At 33.2% G+C, this 21,527-nt stretch overlaps 2 protein-coding genes across 2 annotated transcripts; both read left to right on the forward strand.

Annotated features, from left to right (window-relative positions):
• The first annotated feature begins 3,864 nt into the window (after window positions 1–3,864).
• Window positions 3,865–4,323, forward strand: LOC126728699 (stigma-specific STIG1-like protein 1). The gene has a single exon (XM_050434485.1). The coding sequence runs from the start codon at window positions 3,865–3,867 to the stop codon at window positions 4,321–4,323; it is 459 nt and encodes a 152-aa protein (XP_050290442.1).
• Window positions 4,324–7,829: 3,506 nt separating this feature from the next.
• LOC126729180 (stigma-specific STIG1-like protein 1) lies at window positions 7,830–8,661 on the forward strand. The gene has a single exon (XM_050434868.1). The coding sequence runs from the start codon at window positions 7,899–7,901 to the stop codon at window positions 8,361–8,363; it is 465 nt and encodes a 154-aa protein (XP_050290825.1). The 5' UTR covers window positions 7,830–7,898; the 3' UTR covers window positions 8,364–8,661.
• The last annotated feature ends 12,866 nt before the right edge of the window (window positions 8,662–21,527 follow it).

The raw sequence follows: 21,527 nt of genomic DNA on the forward strand, positions 1-21,527 counted from the left end.
TATTGTTTTATTGTTTGCACTATTTTGAATTGAGTTCATTGTTGTTTCATATGTGATTTTGTTAGAACTGGGATTTTGAACTCGAATATTATCTTTCTCCAATTTTATATACGAGTATTTGGAGAATGTGGAATGGATTAAATAGCCTTAGCTGATAATCAAGGTCATTGCTATGGCAAAGATCATTTGGACGGCCAGGATCTGTCTCCTAAAACCATGCTAAAAAAATTACTCTTGCGTGGTTAGTTTGCTTTGCACTTATGGTTGTGTATATATATTGCGTTTTTAGCTTCCTTTGCACTTATGGCAATGCATATATATTGCACATTTTTATACAAAATTATTGCTTTGTAAACGGCTCTGAATCAAAAATTGTGTCACTTCCTATTTTGGTGAGCCTATTGAAAAAAAAAGAATTTTATTAAATACAAAAGGTACCTATGAGCGTAACTTTAAGTACTTCAATGCCAATGGCGATGAAAAAAAATCTAATTCTGGCCGTTTGGATCCTCCCCTAGCATGTATAGATAGAGTTATATAATCCCGTGCATCGTATGGATTAGCGACTAACTACTATATATAATAGCAAAAGTCTTTCCCTACAATTAAGGAGGTTGTGACATGTAGGAAAAAATCCCACTTAAAAATCTGCCACGCTATTAGTCAAAAGCATGGAATAAAAGGCAAAACGTTGTTCCTTTCACGTCTTCAGGATTTAAAAAATCAAGCGTTGCACTCCTTCGCCCTTGAAAGAAAAATGCTTTAGGAACTGTTACAGACTTACATTTAAAAGAAAAAAAATGCTTAAGCAGATTGTTGTCTACCAACTTTTATCAATAAACACCGCCTGTAACTCTTTCAGCCAATTAATAGAAATCTAAAACAATGTGATTTTAGGTAGTTGCGAAATTAACTACAATGGCCATCTTTCATTCAAAACCTCTCTCAATTTATATTTACCTTTTGAACCATTTTTCCCCACAAAAACAGTGATAGAAGTTCCGAATTAATGTTTTGCTCTTCTGCAAGAATAATTTACTCTGGAAAGAAAGTTGTTGGATTTATTACAGCCAGTTGAAAGGTGAGAATATTTTCATGTGCTATTTTTCATGAGACTGAATAATTATTAAAAAAAGAAAAAACTAAAACTTAAAAATGTTAGTAGAAAAGCATGGTGAAAAGGAAAAAAAAAAAAAAGATGTGAAGGGAGTTCCCCTTCACAGAGGTTCACTAACGAGGAAGTAGTAAAGAACTAAAGAAGAATATGGAGGAAAGGAAAAGTAACTTTATAGGAATAGTAGAGGTGAGATAAATCTCAATCACAGATGGGATTGAGAATGGTAAAAATAATTTAATAGGAACCTTCTTCGAAGGTTCATGCTTCACAAAATATCCAATATGTGTCTTTATTTACACTAAGACCATTTTATTGCTTTTATTTTTAGTAAGAATCTAATCACTCTTATTATTTATTCTTTCATTAAAAATTAACAATCATTATATATTGGGTCCTAAAAATAAAACACAATGTTAAATTTACTAAGTTTACCTTCTTTTTTTTTGAGAATGAAGTTTACCATATACTTTGGTATGTGGTTAGTGGTTATTACTTATGTGGGTGAGGTGTAACCCAATATGTATTAAAGATTGGATTATATAGAAGATTGAAGGTTGTTATTATCAAGGGCATTACAAACGTAGCATTGATGCTTCAAGTGAGTGATGACCGGTATTCTAAAATAATTATTGTCACTTCATTTTCATTTTGTTAGCTTCATAAAATAAGTGAAAATTGTAGTACCATATTAATAGAGCTTCTTTAAAATTTTAAGATACCATACCTATAAATTAGAGATTTTTATTTATTTTACCATAAATAACAAATAAGAGTATCCTAATTCAAAATAAATAAATAAAACTAACTAACCCGCACATTGTGCGGGTCATACGCTAGTATTCCTAAATTTCAACGCTTGACATTCCTATAAAATATATGTGTGGCTCTAGTACATATAAAGAAATTACACTGTAAGAATATATATCCATGCCTCTGATGCATAAATTGCAACTACACTATCACTCGTCCTGTAGGTAATATATAATCTCATGACGCCAAAAATCTATTTGTATGAAATTTCTCCTATAATTTATAAGTCTTGTTAGGTTCTAAATGTTTAGAACAATTGGTAAATCGTGAACACAAATTTGTCTAGATATAGATCTTAGAGTCTATAGGTATTATTAGAGAATGCTCAAGGTGATTCAAGTCAAGATTCAAGAATATACAAGCTGCAGGAAGAAGATTTCATAATCTGCTTGATTCGATCGATTGAAAGACAGGCTCGACCGATCGAAAGTCGTATCTGCAGAATTTTAATTAAGCCCAAACAGCAGTTCAAGCCCATTAAGGATTAGAGTTTCAGATCTACTTCTCTCAGTATATAAAGGAAACCTTAAACACGTTTTTATAAGGCTTTTAAGAGAGAGAAGAGTGTGCCTTTCTCATATTTTCTACCTAAAAAACTCTCTCATATTTTCTACTGGTGTTATTACTTGAAGAATCTCAAGATCTGGTATTGTAGAAGTTGTTGCATTCTCTAGTCATCAAAGGTGCTGATGATCTAAACCTTCAAGGGTGGTCTTGGAGTCACAAACAGAAGAGTTTATGTTGCTAAACCTTTGAGTGGGATCTCAAAGTCACAAATGTGGGTGTTTTTGTTTTGCAAATGCCAAAGAAAGAAGTAGTCCATGAACTTGGAGCTATCATGGGGTTGTGGTAGTAATTTTTTTACTCGAGGTAGCAATAGAATGTTAGTGGTCTAAATTCTATTGTACAAACTTCAATTCTTTCATAGTGGATTTGCTTTTTGCCTTAAGGATAGTTAGGTTAAATCATCCCCAGGTTTTTATCGGTTTGGTTTCCTGGGTCATCATATCTTTGTGTTCTTTATATTCCGCACTTTACATTGATATGATTATATGATTGTGTTAACCAATATCTAAAATTTGGACTAAATAATCACTTGGTTAATTAACTAGGTTAATCCAATTGTGTTTTAAGGAGTCTAAAAAGGTACAAGTCTGATATGGGATAATTCTTCATTGTTTGTAATATATTTCTCTCCACACAATAAATGGAGGCTTAATGTTTAAACTATGAAACTTACAATCGTGTAATTCAACTAATGAGCACATCTTAGTGTTTCCAACGGAAACATATACGGTTCAAATCCCTTTTAAATATCAAATTATAAATAAATAGATAAATTTTACTCATAGAGGGTTCAAACTATGAATGAAATATGCTATAGTTATGGACTTAATTTTTTTATGAAACGTTTACTATTGAAATGAGAACGAATATGATTAATCTCATATCAACAAGATAGCAAATAAATTCTCTAATTATTTTTTGTTTTGTGATTAGACTTAGACAATAAAATTTATAATATCTCTAGTATTAATCATATAATATTCTGAAAAAAAAATAGTTGCTTTACTCGCCGAGAAAGGGAGGGGGGCCTAATTTGTATATCCCCTCCCTAACTACGCGATCAAAGGAAATTAATTTCCTGAACGCACAAGTCAACACACTCAACATGTACCAATTTTGGTTCTTCTTCTTTTCCCAAATTTCTCTCTCACATTTGAAATTTTGAATTTAATTGGAAACTTAACTCCCATTTACTGCTGTTGATAGAGACTACTATTCCAAGCCAACTTACATATCCTCATATACCGTACCCCTCTATAAATACCTTTAACATCCCATATTCTTTCCCATCTTCAAACTATTCATATAATTAACCCTCTCTTACTTCCTCTCTCTGCATATGCATACGCATACACATACACATACACACAATGGCAATGAACTCATCAAAAATCATGCTCACCTTGCTGGTTTTAACTATGAGTATAGCCATATCTCTTTCAACTGTTGATGATGAATCACATGTCAACATAAAGAATGATAACGCTAATGAACATGTGTTACCAGAAGGCGAGGAACCATCCTTTCTCCCAAGAAGGGGTCGATTTCTTGCCCAACAGTTCAAAGCTGTGAGAACTTGTGAAGTGTACCCTAAAATCTGTCGTGATAAGAACAGCCCGGGGCCTAATTGCTGCAACAAACAATGTGTTAATCTGATGACAAACAAACTTAACTGTGGGAAGTGTGGAAAAAAGTGCAACTACTCTGAAATGTGTTGCCAAGGGAAATGTGTGAACCCATCCAGTGATGAGAGACACTGTGGCCAGTGCAACAAGATGTGCAGCAAGGGAAGTTCATGTGAGTATGGGCTATGCAGCTATGCTAATTAAAGAGTTGTACTAGTGCTTTTCTGGTTGTAACAACTAGCAAAGATGTTATGCTTCATATATATATATATATATATATATATAAATGGCTAGGGATAAAATGTGATAGTAATACATACACAGGACCAAAGGAGGAAGAATGATTTTAGGTAACAAATAAAGGCAAGATGATCACTCTTTCATACGCTTTTGCCAACATGCATATCTATTGGTGTGAAATATATTGCTTATCTTGTTTTTGGTGTAATTGGTGTGATACTAATTAATAATTGGTTTTGTTTTTGACGTAATAAGGTATAGAATTACCTCTCTATCTTATAATATTTGAGTATGCTTAATGCTTGCAATTGTAATTTCCATCTATGCTAAACCACATTACAAATACATATATATGTGGGTAATTGGTTTTTATTGTAGCACAAAATTAAACATGATTTTAGTATGTGAAAATATTGTGCTATCTATTAGTTGATTGATATACTTCTCGATTATTTGGGCACAATACTTCTATCAAAAAAGAAAAATTATGTGATGTTCAGTAATATTCTTATAAATTGTGTAATTTTTTTTAATGTAAAATTTTCTCTCTCTCTCTCTCTCTCTCTCTCTCTCTCTCCAATACAACATGCAAAACTTTTATTTTGCTTCCTTTTTTTTAACCTCCCCACCCCCACCCCCCCCCCCCCCCCCCCCCACCAAAAAAAAAAAAAAAGTAATTTCTATCTTCATTTTTACATTTGGAAATTTGAACTCACCGATTAAAGGAAAAACTGTTAACATTAATAAATAAATAACCTACTAAATGATAAGAGGCCCAAACCGCAAAGGCAACAGCAGGAAAGCATCATTTTAGCACCAAAAAAAAAAAAAAAAAGCAAGAAAGCATCATTTTAGCAACCATGCATGTGAATAGAATAGTGATGAGTATGACAAGCCCAACCTAGAGTTGAATTTAACAACAAAACCAATGGGTCAGACGTTTGACAGAATCCTAAACTGCCGTCCTGGACTTTTCGTCCTAACTCATCCACGGAAAAAGGATGGGACTCACGTTTGTGTGATTTACACTGCGTGTGCAATGGTGATACCGAGTACCAGTTCTTATCAAAAAATTATTATGCCGATCCGAAGAACTATTAAAACGGTTCTCCTTAGTCTTCTTAATCGATAAAACGTTATCAATTATACATGTAGTCCTTCTGATGAATCTAATAATTTTTCATCCCTATTCATGATCAAAATCTCTCTTTTTTTTTTTTTTTTTTTTTTATTTTATTTTTTTATAATAATCATCTACTAATACTTTAAAAAAAAAAAAAAAAAAAAAAAATCATATAATACATCATATATATATATATAGACACACACACACATAACATAAGTACCATCTTTAGCCTTCTTTTTATTATTATTATTATAATCACTTACGGAAAGAACTTGAGGTATTTAACTAAATTTACGTGTGTGGTCCGGATGTAATTTGGAGAAAGTATACAAGAGTTATTGTCGGTATAGTTTGATTTATTTATTTATTTATTAGTTTGGCCTAAAAGAAAACTCTTCCTTATTTTATAGTTCATTTTTTGGTACATTTTGTAATCATTCGGAAACAATTTTGTCTCACAATCAAAAGTAAATTTGTAACAATCTTTGCACGTACACAAAGCTCAACAGAGTCCCAAAACATAAAAATTCATAATCACATTGATTTAAAATAGCCATCTCTTAGGAGGAAGTATTCCTTTCACCATACATAATTTAAAAAATAACAATGCAAAGGGAAATTGTAAGGAGAGAGAAAAGAAAAATGGAGTCAGATATTGTGAATCAAATATTTGTGGTATATATTTGATGGATTCATGTGATTGTTTTTCTTCTAAGCAGTGAATTAGGCTTTTTTGTTCCTTCTTTTCTATGGAAAATGATCCTTTTAATAATTTTTATTTGAACTGGATCTAGTTTATAATTATCAAATTAAATATTATAAATCTAAATGCATTAACTATTTCCGCTCCCACCCACCAAAAAAAAAAAAACACCTTGTGGAAGGGCGTTTAGATTGTAAGCCTATAAAGGATCAAGGATACTTATATCATTTGCACATAATAATAATAAAATTGTCCAATCAGTAAAGTCCCTTAGAGTTGAACAAGAAATAAAATAAAATCTTAACTATACTAAAACCAATTGATATTTTAACCTGATAATAAAGAATAATTATTCTAAAATAGAACAATTATTATAGAGTAGACATTATAAATTTAAATATATCGTATCAATAATACAATGAGTTCTAAGTTAGTGCCACACTATAAGTTAAATTTCTATCAAATCTATTAAAAAATATACTAATAACAAAAAATAATAATAATAATAATTTAGTCCACCATGCTTTTCCAAATAGTTTTATGATAAAAGCCTAAGGTCAAAACATAGACTGCATGGATGGAAGTGCTTCCGTACCTGTTTTTTGTTTTGGTTTTTGTTTTTTAAGTCTCGGAAAAAGAAAGTTGTTTAAACTTCCAACCGGTCTTGCAATGATATATGCAATTCAGTCTATGTGACAATTTAATACGACTAATCATTTTTTATTTTTTGAATAATATTATGATTGGTAAACAAATTTTTTCTCTTCGGGGTTTGCAATTTTTTTTTTTTTTTTTTTTTTTTTTTTTTTTTTACCTTTCATTGGGAAGATCGACCTTTTTCTTTTCGTTGTTTGCAATCTAAATAGGGAAAACCGGGAAAAGAGACTTATAGAGCCTTTCCGAATCTCTCTTATATACGTATTTTTCTTCCTAAAGTGCTCTTTCACATGTGTTGCCGTCCTTTTTTATAATTATTATCCAATTTTCAAAACTAAATTATTTCATGCAAAGTTTAATTCATAATTGTTAAAAACTAAAAAATGACATTGTGATCAATGTATAGGAATTAAAAAAATATGTTAATGATATATCCATGAGAGTGAAGTTGTAAAATTCACAACTTGTCGGTTTTTCAAGGTAGTTTAAAGCAAAGATAGAAATTTGAAACTTTTTGGCTTTTCGTTATTCTACCTTTGGACCAAGTCTATCATTTGTTTAAAATACTAGTAAAATGTAATCCCACCGAATATGGCATAACCATGAAAATAGATATTACCAACGATTTATTTATTAGGGGTGGATGGAAATAATCTCGTTAACCACATATATATGATCCATAGGAATTAATAGTAAGGAGCAGGAGTGTAGGACACAGTAGCCTACCCTGCCTACCACCTTAAATTTAATGTGTGTCAGTTTTTCAATTTTCCCCTAATTTGGAGCTTAAAAATTCTTTGGAAGCCTAACTTCGTTTACTGAATCCTTTTAAAACCATTGAATTAGACCATCTCATCAATTAATGAACACAGCATATGGATTATGGCCCATGCAACTATGAACTTTACTTTCCATACCATGGCCTTCCAATTCTCTATAAAAATCTCTATCTCTAGCTACATTTTTATCCATTCAAACTGTGCCCCTCCTCTTTTAATTCCTTCATACTTCAAATATCTCTCCCTTATATTACACACACTCACACACAAAATCATGATGTCCCCAAGTGCTTTCCTTATGCTAGTCATGCTCATGGCTTTAGCCATTACTAGGGTAACACCATATGAAAATGACTCATTTCTTAATGATGAGGATAGTGCTACAAAGCAAAACAACCTTGATGATGTTCCTTTCTCTGAAACCCAAGAACCGATTTCTCTTCGAGGAACAAGTCGCTTCCTTGCTCAAAGCTCCCGGGTCGTGATGACATGTAACAAGTACCCTAGGGTTTGCCATGCTAAGGGCAGCCCAGGGCCAGATTGTTGCAAGAAGAAATGTGTGGATGTGAGGGTAGACAAACTTAATTGTGGGAGGTGTGGGAAGAAATGCAAGTACACAGAGATATGCTGCAAAGGTGAGTGTGTGAACCCAATGTCCAACAAGAAGCATTGTGGAAACTGCAACAACAAATGCAAGAAAGGGACTTCCTGTGTGTATGGGATGTGCAGCTATGCATAAAAAGACCCCAACTTCAATAAATTAGAATAAACTATTTCCTTAGAAATGATTGTATAACTTATTAAGAATGATAAAATTACTACAAATTTTACTATAAAATTTTTAAAAACTAATGTTATAAGGAATGTGATTAGAGCCACCTTAACAAGATAATAGGTGGATCTTATATGACATATGTAATAAAATCTGTGACATCCCTAGCATCACTTGTAACTTATATTATAATAATTATTTATAAATTTATGAAATGTGTATCTAAAGGCAAGTCATCAATATATCTGATAGGATTTTGTCATTTCCATGCCTCTTCTTTATATATACATGGGTCATGATAAACTACATCTGGATCTAGTGTAACTCTTTGTTATTCTTATTCTACTTATGAATTTTTTGATGAATTAATAGTCTTAAAAACTCCCTAGTTGGAGTATACATTCTCATTATTTTTAACACGTTAAATATCATGTGAATTGAATGTTATTTACTATTATATCCAATAGCTCAAATTCTATAGATTTTAAATTATAAAATTTTTAAATTTAAATATTTTATAGATAAGAGAGCAATTAATTTTTAATCATCATGAAAATTTTCAAGTAGAAGAAGTATATAAAAAAAAATGTAATCCAAAAATATATTTGACAAATTTGATATGAAATATAAAATTATTAAATGATATAACATTACTAAAATAATAAAAATAGAAAGACTAACGCAAATTTTTTTTTTTTTTTTTACGAGATCAATATGGGCCCACGCTAGATGATTTCCTTAACACCCCAAAGATTGAAGTGCAAGTTGTCTTGCTCTCACACGCTAACGGGAAAATCATTATTAGTATATGTGGGGCCCAATAATTTATGGGTCAGGTCCCTTTGCTCGTGAGAAGTCCAAGGGCCCAAGCCAAAGACAGCCACGGCCCAAGCTCAATAACATAAAGCCCAAATGGCCCGGAGATGTTGCCGAGGACAGTTCGGTCCTCGGCAAACCCAAAATTCCACCAAAAAAGAGGGGCAAAAACGGTATAGGACCAGACTGGATAGGAGATCTAAAATATCTCGGGAAAGTTGCCCTCATTACCCTTCCCAGAAAAGACTCTACACCTAACAGAACCGGATTCTTAGGCTTTATCAACCATCCCCAACAATTGCGGGATTAGACTGACGGGACAAATGTCAGTCCTGGAAAAATTGACCCTACACGTGGACGAGGGACATCGAACGTAGGCTGGTATAAAAGAAAAGGTAAACTAATCGGGGGGGGGGGGGGATCCCATCTCGCCTGGGAGAAAAAACTCCAGGGATGAGAATGCCCGGATAATATATGTACACCACCACAAAAAACCCCACCGCCGGGTAACCGGAGAAAGGCATTAGTGCTCCTCGGACAGGATCCGAGGAGTCCAATCCTTCAGGTTATGAAGTTGTAGGGCTTGGATATCCAGACTGAAGCCCTTTCTTACCTGAGTTCCCCTAAGATCCGGCCTGGACCAACGCCCCGTGACCAAAACGATAGCCTTTCAAGCCCACTCTTTACAAATCATATTGTGAGAGATCTTTCATGTAAGAGCCCAACATCATTATTGGGCCGTTAAGAAAATCGTGTCCCTACAGTATATTAGGCTATTAGCACATGTTTTATATTGTATATTTTAGTTAGTCCATGATTATGATTAAATTTAAGAAACTTTTTTTAAATTTTTTTTTTTTTAATAATTCAATAGTTAGGAGAAGGAGAATTTAAACCCAAAATATTTTCGATAGAAACACCATGAGCTTGTTTGTTTAGTTGAAAGAAATGCAATATTCTATATTTATTTTTAGTTTTTTGCAGGACTCACCACTAAAAATTGGTTTGGTTTTAACATTTGTACTTAGTTTTTATTTTCAATATCCTAAAAATTAAATTTAAATACAAAAATTGAAAACAACTTTTCAACATTTTCGTTTTTTATAAATAAGAATATAATGACATATTCGTAAATATTAAGAAAACACAAAGTTACTTTTTTTGAGTGATGTGAGTGTGTGCAAGTGAGAAAAGTTACTTTAAAAAAAAAAAATGATGACCAAACTTGGGTATAATGTATTTTATATCGAAATTATATATTCAAAACAACTTACCAAACACTACCAAATATAAAAATAAGTGTTTTTTTATTTTTCTATACACCATTTTTTTTTTTTTGGACCGAAAATGATAGAATACCATTTTTTGAAACTAAACAGAACCTAAGGTGTAAACTAGTTAAATAAAAAGGCTCTTGGAAAATTCAAGAGACATTAATTGTCCTTCATTTTATTTTAATCAAGTGGCTGTCCATAAGTCAAATATCATGTGTATTTATTTTTTTATATTTTTTTTTTGGAACTATTACGTGTATATAATATATATTCACATTGTAAATCACTTTTTTTTTTTTTTTAACTAAAAACTCACTAAGTGTATAAAATACTTGTGAATGTTTAGACCCCCAAATGCAAATTTTCCAATACAAGCTTATATTCAAACAATATATGTGTGGAATATGAAATATAAGAAATACTCAAATAAGCAAACTATTCTAAATCATTAATCAATCACAACCAGCAAAAATTAAAAGCTAAGAGAAAGGGAAAGAGAGATGCAAACACAAGATAACACCGGTATGTGTTATCGAAGGGAAACTAAAGAATTCAGTGAAAAACCTCTCCGCCGCCCTCCAAGCGGTAAATGATCCATTAGAAAAGTAGTTGAGATACATGAATAGTAATAGACCCTCTAAGACTAATCTACTCAATGCACCTAAGCCCTCCATGTTTTTTGCTCCAATAAGGTTACGTCGAACCGTGTCTTTTCTAGCTTTTTAGATCCCGTAATTAGCCCATTGCATCAACCAATATGAATTGGTTCTCTCTTAAATTGCTTCCCAAACACCAAGAACCTTTTCATTACTTTGAATTTGGTGAGGTAAGGATTTGGTTTAGGATCCTCTCATGGGTATGACAATAGAGAGGGTGCGAGTAGAGGAATTTGAAGAATCAAGTGTATAAGATTGTGGATGAATCAATCTTGTTTTTCTCTAGGGTTTCATTCTCAAAATTCTCTCTGGAAGCTCTCTACATTTCATAGATATAAGGGTATTTATAGTAGGGTATGAGATGGAATGTGAAAAGTCACTTTTTAGCAAAATAGGGTGCATTGGCGAGTCACTTGCAACTAGGATAAGTCACGAGTTCCAGTCGCCAGTTACCAGACTAGGTCAGACTATACTTTTTGTCCTGTAGTGATTTAGCTAGCCTAACTTTTCAAATTCCTGCATGCTTCACACGGTGAATGAATATCCGAACATGCAAGCAAATAAGCTCAATGCAAAGTATCATTTGCATATCTAACACTCAACCGATGCAAAAACACTAAAGCAAGAAGCATTAGGTTTACATTTCATTAAGGATACAAGATCCAACAAGGGCACAAGAGTACTAAAGAAAATGCAAGACATTAACTCAAAGTATTAAGCTACATAAGCAAGGGTACATAAAAACATAGTCTAAATAAGTAAAAAATCCAAGTATCCATAACACAAAATATCCAAGTATTTTAAAAGCAAAATACTAAAACCATAGAGTGCTAAAACAAAGTGCTATGAAAACCATAATAAAAACTATAAAAACCATAAACCATAAACCATAACAACCATAAGCTAAACCAACTAGCAATCACTGCTATTTACTCCCCCTCAAGAGCTACCATACTACTCCCCCTTTTTTTGACTGAAATGGTCAAAGGGCTAAGGTTGGTGAGTAAAGCTGTCAAACTTGGTTGCCAACACGTTGATTTAGTCCTAGATAGCTACAAGTCTGTTGGAATGCTCATCTGCTACATCCCGAGGACCATCAATCCTCTCAAGTATGATTTGAAAGCATCGGGAGGAACTGATGAAGATGATGATGCTCATCTCTTACCTCGACCACCACCATGTCTTGGAAGAGGTTGTTGTCCTTCCACTTCAATCTTTATATTAGTAGGAGGTGCTTCTTTAGTCTCTTCAGCATGTTCATCTCCAGGAAGTCGAACCTTACTTCTTAGGATTTTTTGAGAGTTGATGGGAGGAGTTAGAGGCATTAGGCCTATGTGTTATGGAGTCTCCATACCTTTGTTATGAAGAATGCTCATTATAAAATTTGGGACAAGAAGCTTTGATCTTGAGGTCATCTTTGTGGACTCTACAATGATGATATACAAGTGTGCACTAATGTCAATGTAGGTGTTCTCACGAAGCTTCATGAGGAATATGGCTCTAGCATTGTTGATGGTTGACAACTTCTTGACCAAATACAAGTTGTACATCATGATATATGCTAGGCATCTCAAATCTGTGAGAAAGGAGGTTGTGTTGAGGCTTCTTCCATCCCTATGGCCACCAAGGCGAAGTTGCACAAATTCTAAAGAGAGCATTCTATCCTTGAACGGAGTGAACCTTTCATGATTTTGTTCTTCAAATCCAAGCATAGCATCAATGTCCTCAATTTCAATGGTGAACTCATGACCTCTAACCCAGCAATTTATGTGTTCCTCCTTGAGTGATGCATTAGCGTAAAACTCTTTGATCAAATGATCACAAATTCTGAGAACTTCACCAAGAAGTTTATCCTAGGCTTGTCCTTCAAAACAACTAGGAATGAAGAAATTCTGAAGATCATCAAGATACACTTGTCTCTCCTGAATGATTGGAGTTGTTTTGAATTGAAGAGCATATCTCTCAAAATGTTGAGGGGTGCGAAACAATCTTTCTCTTGTCACCATTGTGCTTTCTCTTGTCACCACGTTGCGCAACAATTTTTCGTGGAGCCATCTACAAAACATAGCAACAAAGACCACAAAAACAAAAAAACAATGAATGGAAACAAACTCGGTTAGACAAAAGTTAATACCAAAAACAAAAACTACGAATTAAACCCTAAAAATTGAAATTTAAAGAGCAATTAAAAAAACAATTTGACATGTGAAGATGCAAAACATCAAAGCATGATATAATCATGGCCTTAGGCACACAACATGTCAAAGATTGTGTGTGTGTGTGTGCATCATATGGAAAAGTGTGTATATAAGAGGCATGAAATCATGTAAAGGGAAAAGTGTGAAACACATAACCATTAGTTGTTCCAAACATGGAAACATGATTTTCCCCAAGTTTTGTACTCGGTGGAGTCTAAAATTACACATAAAAACATCTAAATAGACATTTTATCAACAAAATGGTATGCACACCACAACACAAAACATTGTATAATGCATGAGCATGTAATAATCTTGACAAAAACATGAAAAACAAACATTATAACATCATTCTCAACAAAACCCATACATCAATTTCATCAAAAACTCATGTTCTTCAATAATATCTCAACAAAACCAACAAATCCATGAAAAAGAATGCTTTAAACTTGAAGTAAAGTAAGGAGGAGTGAAAATTCATACCTTTTCTTGGATTTGGAGTGATAATTGAAGAGAATAATAAAGGTTTTTGGAGTGAAAAATGTGGTTTTGAGAGAGGGAGAGGTGGAGAAGACAAAGGGACAAACACGTGATGCGAGGGAAAGTGAAAAGTTTTGAAAAATTGTTTGATTTTTAACCCTATTTTTGCAAAACATGCATTTTTTACGACTCAACTGACTCACGAATGAGTTGCCAAGTGAGTTGCTAAAATCCCTTAAACCCAAATTTTGAAAAAAAATTCTAAGTCTTTTTGAAAAATCAATATTTCTAAAAATTTTGAAAATTTTTGTAAGTCTTTTTCACGATTGAGACTTACACTCGCCAAACAGTCGCAAATGCCTCGGTTTAAGCTCGTGACTTGAGCATGATTCACGAGTGAGTCGTGAAAATGCAAAGTTGTAGATTTTTGGATTTTTGTGTGAAAATTTTCAAATCAAAATACTTTCCAGCAACAACTAAAATACTCAAAAATCTTTTTGGGTTTGATCAATAGATGCTTGAGTATGTACATCATATTTAATCAAGTACAATCACACAAATGAATAAGACATTCATTGAACATAGACATGTGTGATGTGGGTGGGTATCAATTCTGAGATAGTCCTTAGTCTAATGTGAAACTTCAATGATCGATTCAACCAAGTCATACATAACTAGCACTAAGTAGAGTGACCTATCTCAATTGTAGAAATGAACATATATGACCTTCCACATAAACTTGATTACATTGAGTTAGAAGCTTTTCATTTGGCTTCTTTTCTTTTGATAACATTTGATCATTTTGATCTTTACATCTCTTTTTGAGATTGATACCTAAAATTTTTGGTATTTTAATTTAATGAGTAAGTCTTTGGCTTTTGGCACCATACATTTTAAAATACATGTTGTTTTCCCTAATTCCTAGTCAAATATTAGTTTGTGCAATGACTTTTTCAGTTCATTATCTCTTTTTGAGATTTGATATTGGTTAAGCTTTTAAGCAAAAAAAAAAAAAAAAAGTGGGAAGATATATAGGCACAAGTCTACACATGTCTTAAGATCAGTAAAACTATTGACTAATCATTCATGACAAATTTGAAGATCTATTTATAAAAATCACATAGATGTCAAAATGATTCCCACAAAGATACAAGTGCATAAAGAACAAGTTAATCTCATTAATCCACAAAGCCATTAGTATGGAGGTACAAGACTAAACATGCATGTGACAATGCACAACATTGCCGATCAAACTTTTTTGATTTTATATTTTTATGTGTTTTTGGATTTTTGACACAAAGCAAAATAAAGAATGATCAAAAACAACAAACAACCAAAGCTTTTAAACAATAAATAAATAAATAACATGACAGAATGTAAAATAAACAAACAAACAACAATGTCACATTATATAGAAAGAATTAATGCATGGACATGTTATAATACTTATACATGAGTACCCTTCTTCACCCACACGACACGTGTGTTTGGGGTGATATCCTTTGAGGATTGGGTACTTAAGTCATGATTCTCAAACCTTAAGGTGAAGTTGACCAAACATGAGGTGATGGTGTCAATCATCTTCATCACATCACTCATAATGGGTTCTCCTTCTTGCCCTTTTGGTTGCTTGGGTTTCCCATTGCCTTTTCCTTGTCTTCTTGGCTGTTAAAGATCCGCATTCTTCAATGCTTGGAGCTTGTAGCAATTTGGTCTAGTATGCCTTAAGATTCCACAATGATGGCAATAGTGTTGCGTTTGTGGACCTCTTTGTCTCTTAGGAAGAGACTTTTCTCTTGCCTTGGGCTTAGCCACAATTGGCTTGGGAAACTTCGTCAAAACCATTTGATTTACCACATTTGGCTTCTTTTCAGATTTTACATTGTCAACAAGAGGAGTTGATGCTTCTTTAGCCTTGACAAACTTCATTTCCTTTGACACTTTAGAGTTTGAGCTACCTTCTTCGGTGTACCCTAAGCCACTTCTATTCGAAGAGGGCTTCTGATAGGCAAGCACTTCATCAAGTTTCTTGGAAGCAACACGCTCCACTTTGCCATTTGCTTGAACAACCTCAAACTCAAGAAACTTTATCTTGGAATAGGCATTCCTTAGTTCTTCATTTAACCCTTCAACTTCACACTTAGTCTCTTTGTACCACGCAAGGATGCTTTTATAGTCCTCTTCGGCTTTTTTCATCTTTCTAATGGCTGCCTTAGCCACTCTTGCATATTCTCCACTCTTTTCAAGAAGTGCATTGTAGGATTCTTGCAATCTATTTGTTCCTTCATAAACACACTCTTCTTCATCATCATTGGATTCATCTCCAACACCAATAGATTCCACTTCGGTATGCTCACCAAGCTCTTCTATTAGAATACTTAAATCTTCCAAAAAAATCTACGGGTGCAATGGCCATGAAAGCGAAGTAGTTTCCTTCCCCATCATAGCTTTCTTCAAAATTGGAGTTTAAGTTATCCGAATCACTAAGGGTTGTAGCAAGATCTCTACCTTTTCCCTTCAAATAGGTAGGGCATTCTTCCTTTAAATGACCATGCCCATTGCACTCATAACAAGTGATTCCTTGAGAAGGAGAAGAGTCTTTGGAATCCTTCCTTTTGAAGTCCTTCTTGTCTTTCTTGAAATTGGAGAATTTTCCTTTCTCAAAGGACTTCCCATCCTTTTTGAGCTTAAAGAACTTGCGAAAATTCTTTGCAAGGAATGCTACTTCTTTTTCAACATTGTCCTCTTCCGAGGAATCTTGAGCTTCAATTCTCCCATGGATTGTCTTAAGAGTAAGGGATTTGCTCTTCTTTTAAAATGGTAGAGTGAACTTATATATTTGAAGAGAGTCAATAAGTTCTTGGACCTTTATCTCATCAAGATCCTTGCTCTCCTCAATGGCGGTCATCTTGGCTTAGAAGCTCTCCAGCAATGATCTAAGGATCTTTCTTACTACTTTGGAGTCTTCCATCTTCTCACCCAAGTTCAATTTCCCGATTACCATTTCATTCAACTTTCCATAGAATAAGTCGAATGATTCATCTTCACTCGTCTTCAATTCTACAAACCAAGTGGTAAGCATTTGAAACTTGGTATCCTCACCTTCTTGGTGCCTTTGTATGTAGTCTCCAAAATTTGCCATGCCTCCTTGGCAATTAACACATGAGAAATCCTGTGAAATTCATCCGGTGAGACACCACAAAATATAGCATTAAGTGTTTTGCTATTAGCATTAGCCACCGTGAGAGCTGCCTTATCCCAAGAGGATTTGGCAGCCTTTAGCCTTGTCCAACCAATTTCTACAGCATCCCACAACTCTCATCAATGGAGCACAAAAATGCACGCATACACACTTTCCAAAATGCATAATTACTCCCATCAAAGAAGGGAGGTGCATTGAGGGATTGAGACCTATCCATCCTAGAGGTTGAGGATCACACTAAGGATATATAAATCTGACAAGGTGTACCTATTTGATACTAATTGAAAACTCACTAAGTATATAAAACACTTGTGAGTGTTTAGACCCCCAAATATAAATTTTCCAACATAAGGTTATATTCAAACAATATATGTGCGGAATATGAAATATAAGCAATACCCGAATAAGCAAACTACTCTAAGCCATTAATCAATCACAACCAGTAGAAATTAAAAGCTAAGAGTAAGGGAAAGAGAGATGCAAAACACAAGATAACACCGGCACGTGTTATCGAAGAGGAAACAAAAGAACTCAGCGAAAAACCTCTCCGCCACCCTTTAAGCGATAAATGATCTACTAGAAAATTAGTTGGGATACATGAATAGTAATCGACCCTTCAAACCTAATCTACCCAATGCACCTAAGCCTTCCAAGCTTCTTGCTCCAACAAGATTGCGCCGAACCATGTCTTCTCTAGTTTTTTGGATCTCACAATTAGCTCATTGTATCAACCAATATGAATTGGTTCTCTCTTGAACTGCTTCCCAAACACCAAAAACCTTCTCACTACTCTAAATTTAGTGAGGTAAGGATTTGGTCTATGATCCTCTCATGGGTATGACAATGGAGAGAGTGAGAGTAGAGAAATTTGGAGAATCAACTGTATAAGATTATGAATAAATCAATCTTGTTTTTCTCTAGGGTTTCTCTCTCAAAATTCTCTTTGGAAGCTTTCTACATTTTTTGAGTATAAGGGTATTTATAATAGGGTATGAAATGGAATGTGAAAAGTCACTTTTCAATAAAACAAGGTGCACTGACGAGTCACTTGCGACTGGGATGGGTAGCGAGTTCCAGTTGCCAGTTATCGGACTAGGCCAGACTGTACTTTTTATCCTATAGTGATCCAGTTGGCTTGACTCTTCATCTTCCTGCATGCTTCACACGTGTGCTTCATTTTGGTGAGTCACCTTCTTGTTGCACACTCTTGATTAAATTTTCACACTCTTTCACACGCAACCCTTACATTATTTCCATCTAAATACAGAGTTTCTAAATGTTAAATTACAAACAAATTTGATATGGAATAAAGTCAACACATAGTTGAATAAATTCAACTTTACATTTACTAACACATTGTACATCACTTTGAGACATAAAATACAAAGATTATTCAAGACTACATTTCCCTTTATTCTTTCCCTGTCCTTTATATTTTGTATAAACCCGGGACATCTCTCTCTCTCTCTCACACACACACACACACATATATATATATATATATATATAAAATAAAAGTTACGTACTCAACTAGTTGTTATATAATAAGCGTGTCACCGTCAGACGGAAGTATTATTTTTCTTTTTCCTATTTGGCCAAATTTAACAGGACTACCTTTATAGGAAATCCATTACTTGTGAATTCTGATTATATATATATATATATATATATAGTCAACCGTAGGTTTCAAATATATTATACTACTATTAATTAGTATATATTTCATATTTTCAATAGTCAGAAATATTAGGAACTAAGTGCTAAAAAAAAAAAAAAGGAACTAGGTGCTTCCCGGCCTAACGGTTTTTTGTCTACTCGGAAAGGAGTTGCCTGTTATCCTCGTGGCCTTTGAAGTTTGAACAAGAAAATTAGAGATTCAAAAATCTCAAAGCTAGAGAGAGAGTCGACTGATCAGGTAAGACTATCGTTGCCAATTGCAAATGCAACTATGCACGCAAGTGTGACATTCTTTCTAGTATGGCTGAAAATGAAAGACCTCCACTGGTTCTTGTTTTTTATAACAAACTGAAAAAATTTTGTAATTAAATTCCTCTCCTAATAAAGGAGAGAACTTGCTTAAAACATTAATTCTTGGAGCATGTCCTCAACATTGAGGTGTGTGAGATTTATGGAGGATTGGGTTGGTTTTGCTTCAATTTGTATGCTAAACATGGCATGTTGGTGGATCATGACAATATTCTTTAACAAAAATTCTAGAATTACAAACTAACTCAACTTTTGTCACAACTATTTACCTAATTAACTGTGAGTAGTAAAAAAAAGTTGTGAGTCTATGTAAAAATAACAAGCAACCAATCATAATTTTTCACATGAATAGTTGTGGCAAAAAAGTGGATTAATTTGTGATCTTAGAATTACTCATTCATTAAATATTGATTGAATTAACATTAAGGTTGCGCTTGGGATATGCCTATATTGGGTAACTTCTTTTACTATTTGACTTATTTTTGCTACTATTTATTAGTCCATTTGCACTTTTTTGTACTATTCATAAATCTTACTGTATTATTTTAGCTAACTTTTAGTTTTATCTACAGTACTTTCAACTAAAAGTTTTTAATTTTAACTAAATAAGTTACTCCCCAACGGACCCTAAATGCATATTTGAGATATAAAAGCCTGCGTTTATCCAACAGGGATTAGATTTCTCCATGTAATTTTCAGCTTCTCTCACAATAAATCCATCATTGGCTTCATCCAGATCTTGAGTGATTTAGCTTTTTCTTGATGAGTAGCAGTTTTTTTTTTTTTTTTTTTCCCAAATATGTGAAGTCTATTTTCTTGCGATTGTGCTTTTGGGCCCAAAAAAAAAAGTCCCGAAAAATACCGATTGTTGTTTACATAATGTTACATAACTTAATAACTGTTAGAGATATGTTAACTCAATGTAATAGACCTAACTCCAATCTTTCTAATTTAGAGTTTAACCTACTATATATAGATATATTATGGTTCATTGTAACACAGAATTTGTATTACACTTTAATATATTATTGATGTAATCCTTTAGGTTTTTTTCTGTGGACGTGGGCTGTTAAGCTAAATTACCTAACTCTCGTGTGCTCTTGTGTTCTATACTTTATGCTTCCGCTTCCATACTAGCATATTCAACATGGTGTATCAATGTGTAATATTTAACAATAACTTTTCTATTACATTATTATATATTATTTGCAAAATTCCATCAATACTAGTTGAACATTCCCTTTGTTTCAACACTTATGTCAAATGTGTGTTAGTTGGATACTTATTCTATCCATAAACTCATTATTTATGTAAATATAGTTTTAAAGTACAAAAAAAAAAAAAAAAAAAAATTAAAAGTTAAGCATTTTATAGAAGAATTATTAATTTATATTCATTTTGATCTTTTGCAAATATAAAGGGTATAAGAAAAAAATATAATCCAACAATTGATTAATCAAAAAATTATAAAATTATGTATACTGACAAAAGTTATATATACTAGTAAATATAATTTGATCCTAACTCAATTGAGCAAAGCACTTAATTGAAGGATTTTTTTTTTTAATCCATCTTTTTTCATGTCTATTAATCTATGCCAAAGTGGGTTTCATGTTTTGTAAAGTAAGAACATTATCAAGTTAAGTAATCAGTTATACTAGATATTATCGAACTAACTCAATTAATTAAGCAAACCCCTTACTTGGGTTTTTTTTTTTTTTTTTTTTTTTGCAAACCCATAAATTTTCAAGACTATCATCATTAAGACACGTGAGTTTCTTATTCTATAAAGCAAAACAAAAATTATGCATGCTTCTCGTTTTATTTATATTCCTCCTTTTTGTTACTGTAATTTGGATTAATATTCAAAGTTTGTTAACGAGCACGCCCAATGATTTGCTTGAAAAGGGGGAGGAAATAGCCTAACCCACCTAACTTTTTATTTTTTATTTTTTGACTTAAAACGTTATAAATTTTATTAATGAAAGAATGTAAGGTACAAGGTGTACAACTTATTTGACCAAATACTCTAGTATCGAATGGGGGCCAAATAAATTGCATGCATGGCATGCAAAACTATCTTTAAGTGCCTTAAAATATATCTATAAACCAATTGTATAACCACAGAGTCCTTAAGCAAGCTGGTTGTTCCTTTGGGTCTCATTAGCAAGAATTCCGAGCTGGATCTTCTGAGTTATTCTTTCTCCATTTTAAGCCGAAATTGGAGTTTTTCGAAGCCTAACCTTCGTTTACTTGACTCTTATAGGCCGTTGAATTAGACCACTCCACTAATAGTAAGGACTAAGGAGCATTAGAATATATGCAATTTAATTCTTTTTCAACCAAACACGTTATCTTTTAGTCTCCAATCTTCTCTATAAATACCTCTCTTCCTCCCTCCATTCTTTCCATCCTAAGCATTCAAACCTTTTACCCTTTATTCTTCATTTAGTTCATTCCCACTTCCATCCATATAATCTCTCTATCTCTCTTTCTTACACAAACACACACCCAAAAAC

The sequence above is a fragment of the Quercus robur genome, chromosome 5, assembly GCF_932294415.1.
Source record: "Quercus robur chromosome 5, dhQueRobu3.1, whole genome shotgun sequence".
Classification (NCBI taxonomy): domain Eukaryota; kingdom Viridiplantae; phylum Streptophyta; class Magnoliopsida; order Fagales; family Fagaceae; genus Quercus; species Quercus robur.

What these genes read in the sequence shown, in the direction of transcription:
- LOC126728699 (XM_050434485.1), top strand. Translation starts at nt 3,865, where the DNA reads ATGGCAATGAACTCATCAAAAATCATGCTCACCTTGCTGGTTTTAACT.
- LOC126729180 (XM_050434868.1), top strand. Translation starts at nt 7,899, where the DNA reads ATGATGTCCCCAAGTGCTTTCCTTATGCTAGTCATGCTCATGGCTTTA.